This window comes from Peromyscus californicus, unplaced genomic scaffold (genome assembly GCF_007827085.1).
Source record: "Peromyscus californicus insignis strain IS unplaced genomic scaffold, ASM782708v3 Scaffold_10__1_contigs__length_136768540, whole genome shotgun sequence".
NCBI lineage: Eukaryota > Metazoa > Chordata > Mammalia > Rodentia > Cricetidae > Peromyscus > Peromyscus californicus.
The window spans coordinates 89,602,166-89,616,675 of record NW_026294391.1 but is presented as its reverse complement, the minus strand read 5'-3'; the positions used below and the strand labels follow the sequence as shown (position 1 = coordinate 89,616,675).

At 42.6% G+C, this 14,510-nt stretch overlaps 1 protein-coding gene across 1 annotated transcript in view; it reads left to right on the top strand.

Moving 5' to 3' along the window:
* Nucleotides 1-13,947: 13,947 nt before the first annotated feature.
* The window catches only part of Morc4 (MORC family CW-type zinc finger 4), a 59,105-nt gene continuing 58,542 nt past the window's right edge, over nucleotides 13,948-14,510 (top strand). Inside the window, exon 1 of the mRNA XM_052736651.1 lies at nucleotides 13,948-14,403. Coding sequence (XP_052592611.1) covers nucleotides 14,302-14,403 — 102 coding nt within the window. The 5' untranslated portion in view covers nucleotides 13,948-14,301. The remainder of the gene's footprint in view (nucleotides 14,404-14,510) is intronic.

Sequence of the window (14,510 nt, the reverse complement as noted above, 5' to 3'; positions counted from 1 at the left end):
TCAAGAGAATATTCAGGCTCACTACCATTTCTGAAAAGGTTGCTTGTCCACGTTGTTTCAGTCTCACAGCGACCCAGGAAAAGCAACCACAAACACTAGCTGTCTCTCTCAAGGCAACACAGATGGCCTTCTTTCCTTTTGGTTTGGAGAATACTTTCACATGCATTACTTCCAGTGGATTTGTAGTTTTGCAATAATAATGTGAAGTAGGAAAGTTTGGCATTGTCGTTCTTAATTTGCAGCTGGGACTCACAGAGGTTAAGGAACTTTCTTAAGCCCATAACAGCTAAAAACCTATAAGCCAGACCAGATCTTATCCATCCTTTTCCATGCTCCAGTTTCAGTACTTTTGTATATTTATTCCTTTGTTAATTTCCCATGTGTTTGTGTTCCCTATAACTTTCCAGGGACTGTCCTAGGTACTGTGAAAAAAAGAAAACTGGGCGAGATAGAAGCTTGACTTCAAAATAGTTGTCATTTTAGAGGGGAGAAAGAGCAGTAGAGAGAAATATCACAGTATCACATGCCAGAGGCTGGGACAGACTTGGAAAAACTGGCTAGAATAACTGGTTCTGCTGAGGAAGTCAGCAGCGCACGGAGGGGGTGGGGATGGGGGTATGCTGTTAGAAAAGCTGTTTTTCTATGTAGTGCTTTTATCTGTGGGAAGACTGGTTGGCCTCTGTGAAACTGTAAAGTCAGTCACGTTCACCTACCTTTGTTTTCTGCAAGGGCTGAAAGGCCGTAGTGATTGATTGCAGTACCGTTTCTAAGTCAGTGCAATATGAGTTGGTCAATTATTTAGGAGTCAGTAGGATTTCTGCTTACCACAGCTAAATTGTTATGGTCAAGAAACCACATATTTGAGTGTATCCTTTAAAATTGGCTAGGCAGTTACCTAACTATTTTAGAAAATAGGTTACAGGTGAGAAAATTCTAACTCAAAACCAAGTGAAATGTTATTTCTATGGCGGTCGTATGGATTGTTTGAATTTGTTCTTTTCATCTGTAGATGCTTTTCAGTTTCTTCAGTCTCTTTCTCTCTCTCTCTTACCAAATCCGACTTTTGCTTTCTCACTCTCTCTCTCCTTCCATTTCTTTCTTCGTCTTATGGAAAATTCCGGGCATACTCACTCAAGGATTGCAGAATAGCATAGTTTATAGCCAATCTGTACTTTTAAAAACTAGCAACGTTTTACTAGCCTTCTTTCATGTTTTTCTTTATATAGTCACACCTTTGGGGAGAATGTTGTGTTAAACAACCGCAGCCTTCAATCTTAGAGGGAGTGAGAGCAGGAATATGAGAGGTATTGAAGGCAGGGGGCCGTGGATGGAGGGAGAGGGAGGAAAGGGAAGGGAGAAGTGATGTAATTGTATTTTAATCTTGAAATAAATAAAAAACAACTACGGTCTTGTTGTTTAGAAAGTTTTGAAGGAAGGTCAAAGCAGAAGGTGAAAGTATACATCTTCCTAGCCATCATAACTCGGTAGTTGTAAAGAAGCACACAATTTAAATGAAAAAAAAATTTAATGAGATATCTCATGTGGCATTAAGACATCTAGCAGCTCGCAGCTCACTTGGACAAGGTGTTTTTGGCAGAGTTCAGCCAGAATAAACAATTATGTACAAGTTTTTGACTGAATACCTCGGGTAAGAACAAAGCACAATACAAGAATAGATACATTGACATTTTCGTTTTATATAAAGATATCATTGTTGTCACTGTTCTGGAAGCTCATTATATTTGGACTTTAGGACAGCATATTCATTTTTGCTGTCACTGGAACTATAATTTCATTTGTTTCCTTGTTCTCTATTTTCTGGACGTCAGCTCCCTTAGTTTGGGGATTTAAGATATCAGGAATTGTACTATGTTAACTACAAGGTGAAAAACTCTAAGTCTCTAATTACAGTACAACCATCGCCAGCATCAGATATGGGGAGTGGCTTCAATTAGAAGGTTTCATGACTTATTTTTATTTATGTGTATTTCTGTGTGTGCATATAACATGTATGCAGGTGTCTGCAGAGGTCAGAAGAAGGCAAGCAATTCCCTGGAGCTAGAGTCACATGCAGCTGTGAGCCACCTGATGTGAATGCTAGGAAGTTAAGTCCTCTGGAAGAGCAGGCAGTACTGATGAGCCATCACTTCATCCCCTCACATGTAGTTTTATTCCCAGATGTATAAGCTTTGATGTTATTTTCATAATAGAAACAACTTAATGTGATTAAAAAGGAAATGCTAAAGTAAATCAGAGGTCATCTAAAGAAGACATTATAAACGCATAACTTATTAAACATTGCTTACTTATATTACATCACATAATAAAAACAGTATACAAAATTCTATATCCAAGATGAGCTCAACTCTATAAAAAGTGCCTGGAAATAATATTGGAAGGTAATGTGCCAAGAGGTTAACAGTGGTTGCTTCTGAAAAGTAGGGTTATGAGTGATTCTCATTTTATTTCTTTTTGTACTTTCCTGTCTTTTTCAAATTTTCTACAGTAAGCATGTAATTACTTGCATAATCAGAAAAACATTTTTTCTAAATAAAAAGACAAGTAAGTCTCATAATCCCAATGCCTAGAAGCAGATCAGCCAATCTGTTTTGAATGTTTCCAAGGCAGTGAACCAGGCAAAAAAGTAAGAAGGATGATTTCAGAGTCCCCAGGGGAGACTTGTAGAGTTAGTTCCTAGGAAACCAGAAGTTTTAGCCACTCAAAACACATGTAAGTGTTTTTGGTGTGAATCAAAACCTTCCATTAGACAGAATTTCAACAGCAGCTGTTACACAACCTGTATAAACTATTTTTGGTGTGAACCAAACTTTTAACAACATAGAAACTCTGTTAACTATTTCATGGTCCCATAGGTACAGACTGCGTCTACCACTAGCCAGCATCAGCTGCCTTTATTTTGGGGAAATGCCTCATGCTGTAGCGGGGCTGAGAAGGAAGGCTTGGCCAAGAATCAGGACAGCCTTCCTGAATGTCTCTCTAACTGCTTTATGTTACTCCTGATTTTTGAAGGCTTTTGACATGGCTTTAAAAATCAACAGATTCAAGGAAAGTCATAAGTAATTCAAACCCATTCTCATAAGAATAACAGAACTATATAAATAATGACAAAGAGTTCTCGCTTCCATGTTTCTTCCATCAGGAGTAAGCAATGTTAATCTGATGTGTGGCTTCGCACCTTTCTCTACGATATATAACACGTTTAATTACACACAGAAGATAAAGCTCCTCCCCAACTTCTTTTATTTGAAAAACTACAGAATCCTGGGCCCCACCCTAGGGTTTAAAAAAAAATCAACTTTTCAAAGAACTTTAGTGAATCCTATAATCAAAAAGGGTTTGGTAAAAGTTCTTTATATATTATTTTGTAGTTTGATTTTACCCCTTAATATATCATATCATGTTCCCTTTCATACCTAAAAACAAAAGTCATTATTTTTTGATAGGTATTGGGGGCAATGAAATAATTAGTCAAAATTGAATTATTTGGTTTTCAAATATACTTAATTTTTCTTTGTTTTTGAGAACTTTATACATGCATACAATGAAATGTGATCATATCTATCCCTATTTCTCCCTCCAAATGTCCTAATATTCACCCTTCAGCAATCCCCCTCTAAACTTCATGGATCTTTTTTTTAACAGCCCACTAAGTCTAGTTGGTGCTTCCCATGTGTGCATGAGTTTCTGGTATTACCTGAATCATGGGGAATGTACCAGTGGATATAACCTTAATAAAGAATGAAACTCCCGGCCGGGCGGTGGTGGCGCACGCCTTTAATCCCAGCACTCGGGAGGCAAAGCCAGGCGGATCTCTGTGAGTTCGAGGCCAGCCTGGGCTACCAAGTGAGTCCCAGGAAAGGCGCAAAGCTGCACAGAGAAACCCTGTCTCGAAAAACCAAAAAAAAAAAAAAAAAAAAAAAAAAAAAAAAAAAAAAAAAAAGAATGAAACTCCCTCCCCTAGCAACTATCCACTTACAGCAGCTCCTCTGTAGGGAGTGAGGCTTAGCGGTCATCTACCCCATCTATGCTGGAATTTTGGCTGCTTGATCCTGTGCAGGTCGTGTGCAGGCAGCCCCAGCTGCTGTGAGTTCATGAGGGCAGTGGTCCTGGCATGGCTAGGAGATAGCATTTCAGAGCTCTCCTCCCCATCCTCTGACTTACCAAAAATAGTTCAAACAATGATAAAAAATAAAGGCTAGATTAGAAGAAGGTATCTGTAACACATGCAGTAATATCCTTGATGTTAAAACAGGCACTACTGCAGTAAGAAACATCCTGAGATGCTGTTCATGATTAGGCTGATAGTTAAGAAATACTCTCCGAATCACCACCAATGAATGAGAAAGGAAAATGTGGATAGACAGAGAAGCTAATCTCTCATACAGACTCAAAAATGATCTCATATGAATGGCCAGTCAGAGTCCCTCATCACTATCTTTCCAAGCCACCCTGAATAGTGTGGCTGTCATTCACTTTCAGCTCACACTTGTACATCATGACAGTCCATCCATGGACCAAGCTCAGGATATTTCCCTCCTTTTTCTGCAGGTCAGAAGTAAAGCATACTTGTATGCCACAAGTGTGTGCTTAGGAAGAGATGCTGGTAAAACTATAGTGGATGACCTGAGTCTGAGTCTGGGCCACCAGCGATAACACATACTTGTGCCCCTTTGTCTTTCTCATGCTGGATCTACCACTTCTTTATGGAAGCTTATTACTAGGTCCATCTGACACAGTATTTGGTGGGAATGACTGACCAGGGCATGATGAACAGCTGTAGCCACAAGCTTACTTGTTTTCCTATCATTCATTCATTTGCTCCAATTGTACCAGCACTTAAACATACACATTGTTTATCATGGCTTATAATTATTCTTTGAAAGTGGCATGCCCTCTTTCTTACGTCATGGATGTCTACATTGTGATTATCCCCATAGGCTTGCTATAAATTCCACTTAGCCATTCCCTCACCACTATAGGGTATATTGGTCATGTGCTCCAAACAGCATGACACTGTAGTGTAAGGATGCTGCAGGGTGCTTACTTGTTTGGGTCCCTGCTCAAAGATACAGGGAATTTGTATCATCTAGCACATGGATCAGGCCAGGCCTCCAGATGGAAAACCCAGATCATTTATTTCCTGTCTTTTACATGGGTTGTAATTGCTTTGTCCCCTAACCATGAGCACCTAAAAAATTATGGATGTGGTGGAGCCTTTAATCTTCACAGAGGTTATCCTCCATGTTATGAGTGGTTGTATATTGTTCAGGCTATCAATGTGAAAGGGATTTCTTGTATTGATAAAATGGGTCAAGGTGACATTCTGTGGGGTAGCCAGTTTTCTTCACACTATTGTACAGCAGGATCTTAGAGAGTTAACAGAACTATGTAGCAAAATGACAAATGTCTACTGTTGTGTGAGGGTGCTGCGCAGAGGTAGAGTGCTTACATGGCATATATAAAAGCACTGGAGTCGATCCCCGGCACCACACAGAAGAAATACTCCACAGATGCATATTCGTGTCTAACTTATGTGAATCTGAACTTTCTTATTATCTTTTCTAAACAGTATAGAAGGGAACATCTTGACTGACTTATTGGCCACGTACCATATACACAAAGATATGTTCATCTTCTCCAACAAACACTCCACCTCTAGCACAGTAGAAAGTAGGACACTAATGTGATGATATTACAACATCTGTCACTTCCCAAGCCTTTCCTGCACTCCAGAAATTAGAATGGAGAAATTCAACAGAGATACGAGATCCGGTTCTTGTACATTCGATCTTTAAGAATGATCCTAATTTCAGCATCTCCCTGCTGAAAACAGAATCATTTGTGCAATTCTCCATTTTCAAACTTTTAAAAAGTCAAAAGAACCATGCAGTTGATAAGCAGAAAAATATCTTGTAAATCTCTATTTTGTTATACTGGCTTCATCATTTGTTTATGTGTTCTTGTATTCATATATCAGCCCATCTAATTTTTGTATGCATTTCAAAGTTGCAGACACAAGGTCATTCCCCTTGCAACACTGCAGCACACATATCTTTCAAGATCAATGCTTGCTTACAGTTCTTTTTGTTTTGTGGACGGTTTCTTTGTTCAGGGTTCCCTTTAAAAATTTCACATAATAACATCTAAAAATCTTTGATGTTTTTGACAATGCACACAGCCTGCTTATTCTACCATTTAAGTGTATCTCCCCAAACACACCCATTCACCTGGAACAAGCCTGCTTGGGTGAAGCACCACATACAACACACACCTCATCTATGCCATTGTACACCAGTTAGTGGTGTACCTTCTCCCTCCGAATGTTACATGGCCAGGAGAAAAATCTTCTTGACTACCTGCTGAAGACTGGTGCCCATGGCCAGCTGGTGACCAAAAGTCACCAAGTTTCACAAAGATTTTGCTGAACCAACAGCTTACTTCTGCCTGGTCTGAAGCAAGAGGCACTCCTTTTCCTGTCCCTTGAAGTAGTGAGATCGTCCCTCTGCTTTTCCCTACAGCGCTTTGACACCCCAGTCATGATTTGTCATGATAGGAATGCAAAAGCTTGTAAGCACACATGTTCTATTCAAAGCCAATGACCAAGTCCTTGGTCTCCAAATAAGTCCCAAGAGAAGGGAAAGAGGGGCTCACTTTAAATACACAGACAGCACAAAGTAGGAGAATTCTTCAGGAAGGAACAATTTTAACTCAGCCCCCTCTGTAGTTTCATGCCAACTGTGAGAAAGGAAGAAATGAGCCTCACCTAGGTTTCGTTAGGGTGTGGGGACATTAAGAAGAACTGTAAGAGGCTGTTAGAGGGGGCTATTATCCCACCCATATTAAGAGGAAACTAACCAGTCACAGTGGCCCATGCCTGTAATCCTAGCACTCTAGAAGATGAGACTAGAAGATTGGCATGCAGTCAAGAGCATCTCGAACTACAGAACAAAACCTTGTATTAGAAAAACAAGCAGAAGGGAAAAGAGAGAACTAAATAATATGGACTAGCTCAGTGAGAGTGCTTGCTTATTAGCATGCGCAAAGTTTTGTTTGATCTCCAACAACTAAACATGTTTTAAATAAGAGAATAAATTTACAGTTTGGGTCAAATGAAGGAAAAAAAATCACATCTCAGTCCGTATACTTCTTGCCTGTATTAGTGCTACAATTTACAGAAAAGATGAAGCAAAGGTCAGAAAATATGCATGTGGAAATTTAGCTGTGAGCCCTACTTCCCGACCGTGTAGACAAGTCTTTCCCCTGGCTTAGGGGGCCACAACTTATGGACTGGATCACATGTAGCTCCCAGCCTGGCATTTCTGGGAGGGAATTCTAATTCCATTACAAGTGAGCATTTTTGTATCATCCGCACACGGGATTGGCAGATACAGAGAAATCGTGGGCTCCAGAGTCTCCCTCTGCAAGCCTTTTGTCTTTTTTTAGAGCAGACCCGAGTCCACTCGCCATGCAGCCATGCCTCTGATATTTCACACCACCAGCCCCTAGGCCAGAGCCCTAATGTGCCCTCCTGAGCTTCTCACATAATTTCCTCATGTCCCTTGTGCTTCCTCCCTAGGCTCTTAGCCAGCCCTACTGTGCCCCAGTGACCTCCTTCCCCAGGGAGGCTTCCAAGCTTAATTGTGCTCAAGTGTGGTGGCCCTTTACAGACTTCCTGTAAAGTAGTCACATTCATTTTGCTCCCTAGATCCATTTAGATCTTGAATTGATCTGTCATTTGGAGAGCGTATCTTGCCCACCTCTACCCTTGATCTTCTTTCTGTTCTGGTGATTTGTTTGCTTTCCCTGCGTTTTTACAAGTTGAGTTAAAATCAGATCTGTAAAACATGCCGTGCTAGTGGCTGTAATGAAATTGCTTTAAATCTCTGTTCAAAATGGTTATTTGCATTATATTCCAAATGTTCTGTTTGGGATGCCAAAGCTTTCTCCAGTAGCAACAAGCCACTGGAGAAATAAGCGTTAAGTGCAAATCAAGCTAGAGCATCCACCAGCCTGATTCAAAATCACTGGTCAGGCCATAAATCCAAAATAAAGTGGAAAAGGAGTGCCATCTAATTAGGAAGTGTGGCATTAGAAACCCTCTCCATCAGTGTGTTTCTGTCTCCCTTGATTTCTTCTGTGTAGTAAGGAAAAAATTGCCAGAAAATGTGAAGATGAAGAAGCAAATTATAGCCTGGCCTGGTGGTATATAACTGTAGTTCTAGCACCTGGGAGGTAGAAGAAGGAGGATCAGGAGTTCTGGGTCAACCTTGCTTGTACAGCAAGTTCAAGCCATCTGGAGCTACATGGACATTGTCTCAAAGGCCCGCTCTCTCTCCCCTCAAAGCAAGCAAATGACAGCCACCCTCTGCTTGTGACGTGATTTGTGCAGCTAAAGCCAGTGTCACCTCCTGAACTCGGACCCCTATCAGAGTCACCTGAAGTGGTGTGGGGAGGGTCTGAGAATGTGCATTTGTGACATACTCCCCGAGGTGGTGCGGGTGCTGATGGCTGATGGTCTGGTGTAAACATGTTGAGAACCACAGTCTTAGGTGCTGTGCTGAGGAGACATGAAGGTCAAGTGTCTCTGGACCTGGGGGAACTTGTGTAGAGGCAAGGATTGTATCACATGAAAGAGGTTCTAGGCAACCACAGGCAGGACTCAGCAACCTACTCCTGGATCTCAGTAGTTACAAAGAATACAAATTAAATCTAAAACCTCATGGCAAAAGCCCTGCCCTTTCTGGTGTTTTTGTTGTTGATGTTTGGGTTGTTTTTTTTAAACTCCTGCTGTCATGTCTTGCTCTTCCTACTTTAGAGAGTGGTGGAGGGAACTGAGGCACCAATCATCCCCAGAGTCAGTGACCCATGATGAACCCTGAGCTCCAGAGCAGTGACAGTGACAGTTGAGAAATACCTACAGTTACTTGGCCTGCTGGCCACACACATGGTGGTTAAGAATGCACATCCTTGAAATGCCCAAATGATGTTTCTTGACAGAGAGAGCACGAAGTAATCTGTGTTCTTAGGACTGAGGGGCCTGGGCAGACGGGGGGGGGGGGGGGGGGGGGCAGCTTGAACATGTACTGGGGATTTCGTTACTATGGGACAGATTTTGAAGTGACTTCATTTTTAAGAGTTATGAGTTAGCAAGAACTATACCAATTTACATACAGCATTTCATCATTGCAAACTAGTCTTCAAACCATTGTTTGGATGCTGAAGTTTGGGTTCAGGGTAGAAGAGAACTTAGAGTTACTGAGTTCTGGGAAGCTTTACAGGGGCGTTCCCCCAATGTTACCTATTTGTTTCTCCCAACAGCCATGCGGGGAAGACCACCAATTCCATTTCTTTCAATGAAAAATAGCTTTAGAGAGCATAAGTGACTTTTCTAATATCATACAGCTTATGACCTGGATTCCAACTGCAATCTAGCCCCAAAGCCCCTCCTCCATGTTTACAATTGCCTTGACTTTACTATTGACACACTCAACCCTCACTAGCTGCAGGGAATGCTGGTGGTCATAGTACACAAATGATTCTGATTCCAGGAATGGCTTTGTTTGAAGAATGCCTAATGTGCCTAAGGTTGTGCATCATCCTCAGGTGATAGGCTGTGTCCAGTGACTGCTCAAAGATGGCCCATAAATGCCAGGCTCTTTGTTGCAAATCATGACCTCTTGGAGCACATGCCGTCTTCTGAAATGTCAGGGAAGCTGCATCTCAGTTCTACTCCCTTCTCTGTTCAGCACTGTTTTCCCACTCCCTGCAGGGATCTGTCCCTCATCCTTCTGCCCACATGCTCTGGTTCAGTGTGCTTCCTTGGGAAGATTATCTGTTTCTAAGGTCACAGGCCAGTTCAGTGGAGGAGTCAGGACAGGAACCAGTGCCTTCCTATGCTCAGCTTTCCAAAAGCACCTGGCTGATCTCTACCCTGATACCTTCCGGGCTTCAGCATGTCCATCCAGGAACTCAGGGTATGTGATTTTAGAAAATAGGTCAGAACATGATAGAAGAAACTCATACACTCCCTGGAACCCACTGTGACAACGCCAAGTATTTCTGTGTGTGATTTCTGCAGGGCAAGGCATTCAACCTTGGCAAAGTGTACAAACAGCATGAAATAACAAAGATCACGCACATAGAAGCTTATGACCCAAAGGCCCCAGAGCAGAGGGAAACTGGATTTAATTCCTACAGCTAAGCCCCTGGGTAGAAATTAACAGGGATGCTCCAGGGTTCTGCCACATCCTGCAGAAGCACTTCCTGGTTCTGTGTTGCAAATCCCAGGGTTTCACAATAGCTCAGTACTCTGGAATCCATCTTCCTTCACTCATGTGCCAGCTGCTACAGAAGCCTTGTTTGAGGATGACACAGTAGAACTTCCTGTCACGGCCCTTTGATTGCCCTGTGGAGCAGCACTGATGGAATCTGTATAGATCCACTTAACTCTCTTGCTTAGGGCTGCCTACTGGCAGCAACACTAGAGGCCAGGCCCTGGACTCTTAGCAGTTCACTTGCCTCTGGGGATCACCTCTGACAGAGAGAGCTGGCGAGGGTCTGATTAATGCTTAGAACCTCAACTGCCAATCAGAATGCTAAATGCTTATCAGGCCACAGACCCCAAATCCCACAGTATCATTCCAATCGCCAAAAGCAAGCAGGACAGGAGGATCACACATCTTAAAAGGCATTTAGTGAGCCTGGTGAAAGATGGCCAAGGCTTGATACAAAAACCAAGGGAAGAGCAAGGCTTTCCAAATGCTGTGCTGTGTTGATGGAGGAAGAAATGGAATGGATTGCTCTGAACAAGGAATTGGATGTGTCACCAGACATAAGTATTTCTGTGAAAACATCTCGAAAGCAGACATTTTTACAGAATTATTTATTTTATTTATGAGTATGTATGTATAGCTGTGTGAGTTTAATCATTTCTGCACCAAAGTAATATGTGAACAGAGATTATTTTGTTGTCTGTACTTTTGTGTATTTGGAAGAAAAAGATAAGTTTTAAAAAGACAAACACAACGAATTATATATTTTTTTGTGTCTCTACAATTAGCTTTTTGTTTCTATGGGTTCTGTAGCTATACAAATATTTATATATTTTATTATATACATGTATTTCATTTTGTACGTGTATTTATTATACACCTATAATTACTTACACATATATTTATATTACTTAGTTTATATATTCATATATTGAGGTAGTTTATAATTTAACCAACCCCAGATTAAAAATATTTTTGAACTGAATGGGTACAAATTTTTTTCTTGTCACTTTTTCTAAACAGTACAGTACAACATTGATTTACATAGCATTTACATTCTTTACATATTAAAAGTAATCTAGAGATTAAAGTATATGAGATAATAAGGGTAGGTTATATGTATTTGCTACAGCATTTTATGCAAGGAAATTGAGCATACACAGAATTTGGTGTCTTCGGGGCTTCTGAAACCAGTCCTCCGTGGATGCTGAGTTGACTGGATACATATGTTGTATAGAGATCTATACGTAAATGCATACATATATTTGATTTCCCAATCAAAAGTACCATGTTACACACTGTTGCATGACTTTACTTGTGGAGTCTCTTTCTATTTGTGCCAGATAGAGAGAGCAAGAGCACATCAAAGAAATAATTCCATTCAAATTCAGTTTGGTGAATATGGGGGGGGTTACTAACAGGGGCATGGGTGAGGGGCTACTTAGAGAAACATGGGTGATTCATGCAGCTGCCTTGCAAAAAAGCCTTCCCCCGGCATGAGTGACTACTCACAAAACCCGGCATCACCGGGGTGCCCTGGGCAACTTGCACATTCTTCTGCCGTGAAAGAATTGCCTCTGCCCCACCAACTGTTTGCTATCTATATAAACTCTTACCCAGTTTCCTGAGACTTATAGGGGGAAGTCAATTTCCAAAAAAAAAAAACCATAAAAAAGCCCATAAGTTATTTTAAAATGCTCATCAGGGCTTGATGGCACAGGCCTGTAATCCCAGCTACTTGGAATACTGAGGAAGGATGACTGCATATCCAACCTCCTTGGGCTACAAAGTCATTTCAAGGCCAGCCTGAGCACCTCAGTGAGAGCCTATCTCAAAATAAAAGGTAAAAAGGAAGCTAAAGATAGATAGTTCGGTGGAAGTGTGATGGGGCGTGATGCCCCAGGTCCAATCTCAATACACATGTACAGAAAAATCTCAGTATAACTAAAATGAAAATGAAAATCACAGTGAGATGACACCTCACTGTAGTCAGAGTGACAAAATTATAAATACAACAATTGCTGGTATGGATGTGGAGAAAAGGAAAGCTTTATAAACTGTTGGTGGGGATGCAAATTAGTAGACACATTATGAAAAAGTGTATGGCGCTTCCTCAAAAAATTTAAACACAGTATTACCACAGAATGAAATCGCTGTAGAGGAGACGACTGCACTTCCACGTTTATTGCAGTACTAGTCACAATGGCTGAATTTTACATTCAACTTAAATGTCCAAAATCAGGTACCTGGGAGGTAGAAATGGGGCAGCAGGTATGTAGTTAGAAGGAGTAAGTTCCGGTAGGCTACCAAGCAATAAGGAGTCTGTGGTGAGCAATAAAGCACTATACATTTCAAAGTGTTTTCATCACAAACAAGAGATAAATGTAGTGCTGGGCATGGTGGCCCTCCCCTATGTCCAAGCACAGGCTCAGGAAGGAAGATAGAGAGATAGAGACTGCCTGAGCTGACTAATGAGTCTGCCGCGAAAACAAAGGGGTCTGTCGAAACAGCTCAGTTAAGAAAGTGCTTGCTGTGCAAGGAGAAGGACCTAAGTTCAATCCTCTAAAAACAAACAAACAAACAAAAAAACCCAGGGTTGGTGTCCTCCTGTAATCCTCAAGACACTGGGGAGACACAAACAGGCAGATCACGGGCTAGTCATCCTAAACTTAGTGAATTCTAGGCCACTAAAAGGCCCTGTCTCAAAAACCAAAAAAAACAAACAAACAAAAAAAAAACAAGGTAAAGTTGGCCGGTTACTTGCCTGGTGTGATTCTAACACCACATGAAAAAAATAAGTATATGAAGGCAACATGCTAACCATCCTCATTTGATCAACACAGCAGATGTAAATGTAGATTCATCTACAACAGGCTTGTCCTTTAAAAGTTGAATATTGGGCCAGGTGAAATGGCTCAGTGGTGCTTGCCACCAAGGCCTAACAACCTGAGTTCGATCCCTAAACCCACATGACATGGGGGAAGGTGAAAACCAACTCCTGAAAATTGTGCGCTCATCTCTACATGTGCACACAGACACAGACACACAAACACACACAAAATAATTAAGTGCAGTAACAAAAACTTTTTAAAATAAAAAATTCACATTACTTGGGGGCTTGGGTGATGGCTCATTGGGTAAAGTGTTTGCTGTGCAAGCATGAGCATGGTAGTGCGACCTTGTAATCCCAGCCACAGAGACACCAGATTTCAGTGTCTGGCCTTAAAACGTAAGTGGTGTGCTCACTGTGCAACCACAAGTGTGCAAACACACAAAATTGTATATTAATTTATGTATTCTATAACTTAATCAATTCCCTATTTTGCAGGAAGTAAATTCAGTTTCTCCTTTTATAAAATCGCCCTGCATGCTTGAAGGATTGGTAGGCAGTTTGCCAATTGCATTCTAGAAAGTTCCGGGTGCTTCCATACACTTTCGAAGCAGCTTTTGGAATGATTTCCCTTGGCTCCGGTCTGCTATCTTCCCAGATAGCAAAACTGCAGTCCTTCTAACTTGAAAGACTTGTCTTATCCTGCCTGTTAGTCATGCAGCCTAAGTGGGACTCCAGAAATCCCATGCACGCTCTCCCTCCTCTTGCCACATTCCCGCCCCTCCCCACGCACCGCCATCCCCCCCCTCCCCTCGCGCTTTTCCCGCTCGGCCGTCTGGCCTATGGCAAACGCCAAGAATTAATTAGGGGCGGGGATGGAGGAGCGTCTGTCAGGAGATCGCCATATTTCTGTACGGCCGTGGGGCAGCCCCGGCAGTCCCTGGGTCAGGAGAGGTGCTGACAAGGCGGGGCAGACGCTGGGCTTCTCCGGCTTTACCCCTCCCGCTGAGGACAGGTGGCTGCAGCGCGCCCCGCCTCCGCCAGCTGCGAGTGAGAACCAGGGAGGGCCAGTCCGGGACGGCCACCGCCAGCTGCGAGTCGGGGGACAGCTCGGTCTAGTGCAGGACAGCCGGCCGAAGGGTCCGGCAGCGGCAAACCAGTATCCTGGCGGCCAAAAAAATGCTCCTGTACCGAGGGGCCCCCGCGGGCCCCGGCGCGCTGGGCGGCGGACTGGCCCGGCCGGGCAGCGTCCCGCAGGCCTTCGGGATCCGCCTGAGCACGGTAGGTCTGGGGGGCCTCCCGAGGGGACGGACTCCCGCGAGCGTGCGCGGGTCCCCGGGGCTGCGGGGGGCGCGCGGGATGGGCCCGGCGGGCCGAGGCCTCACGCG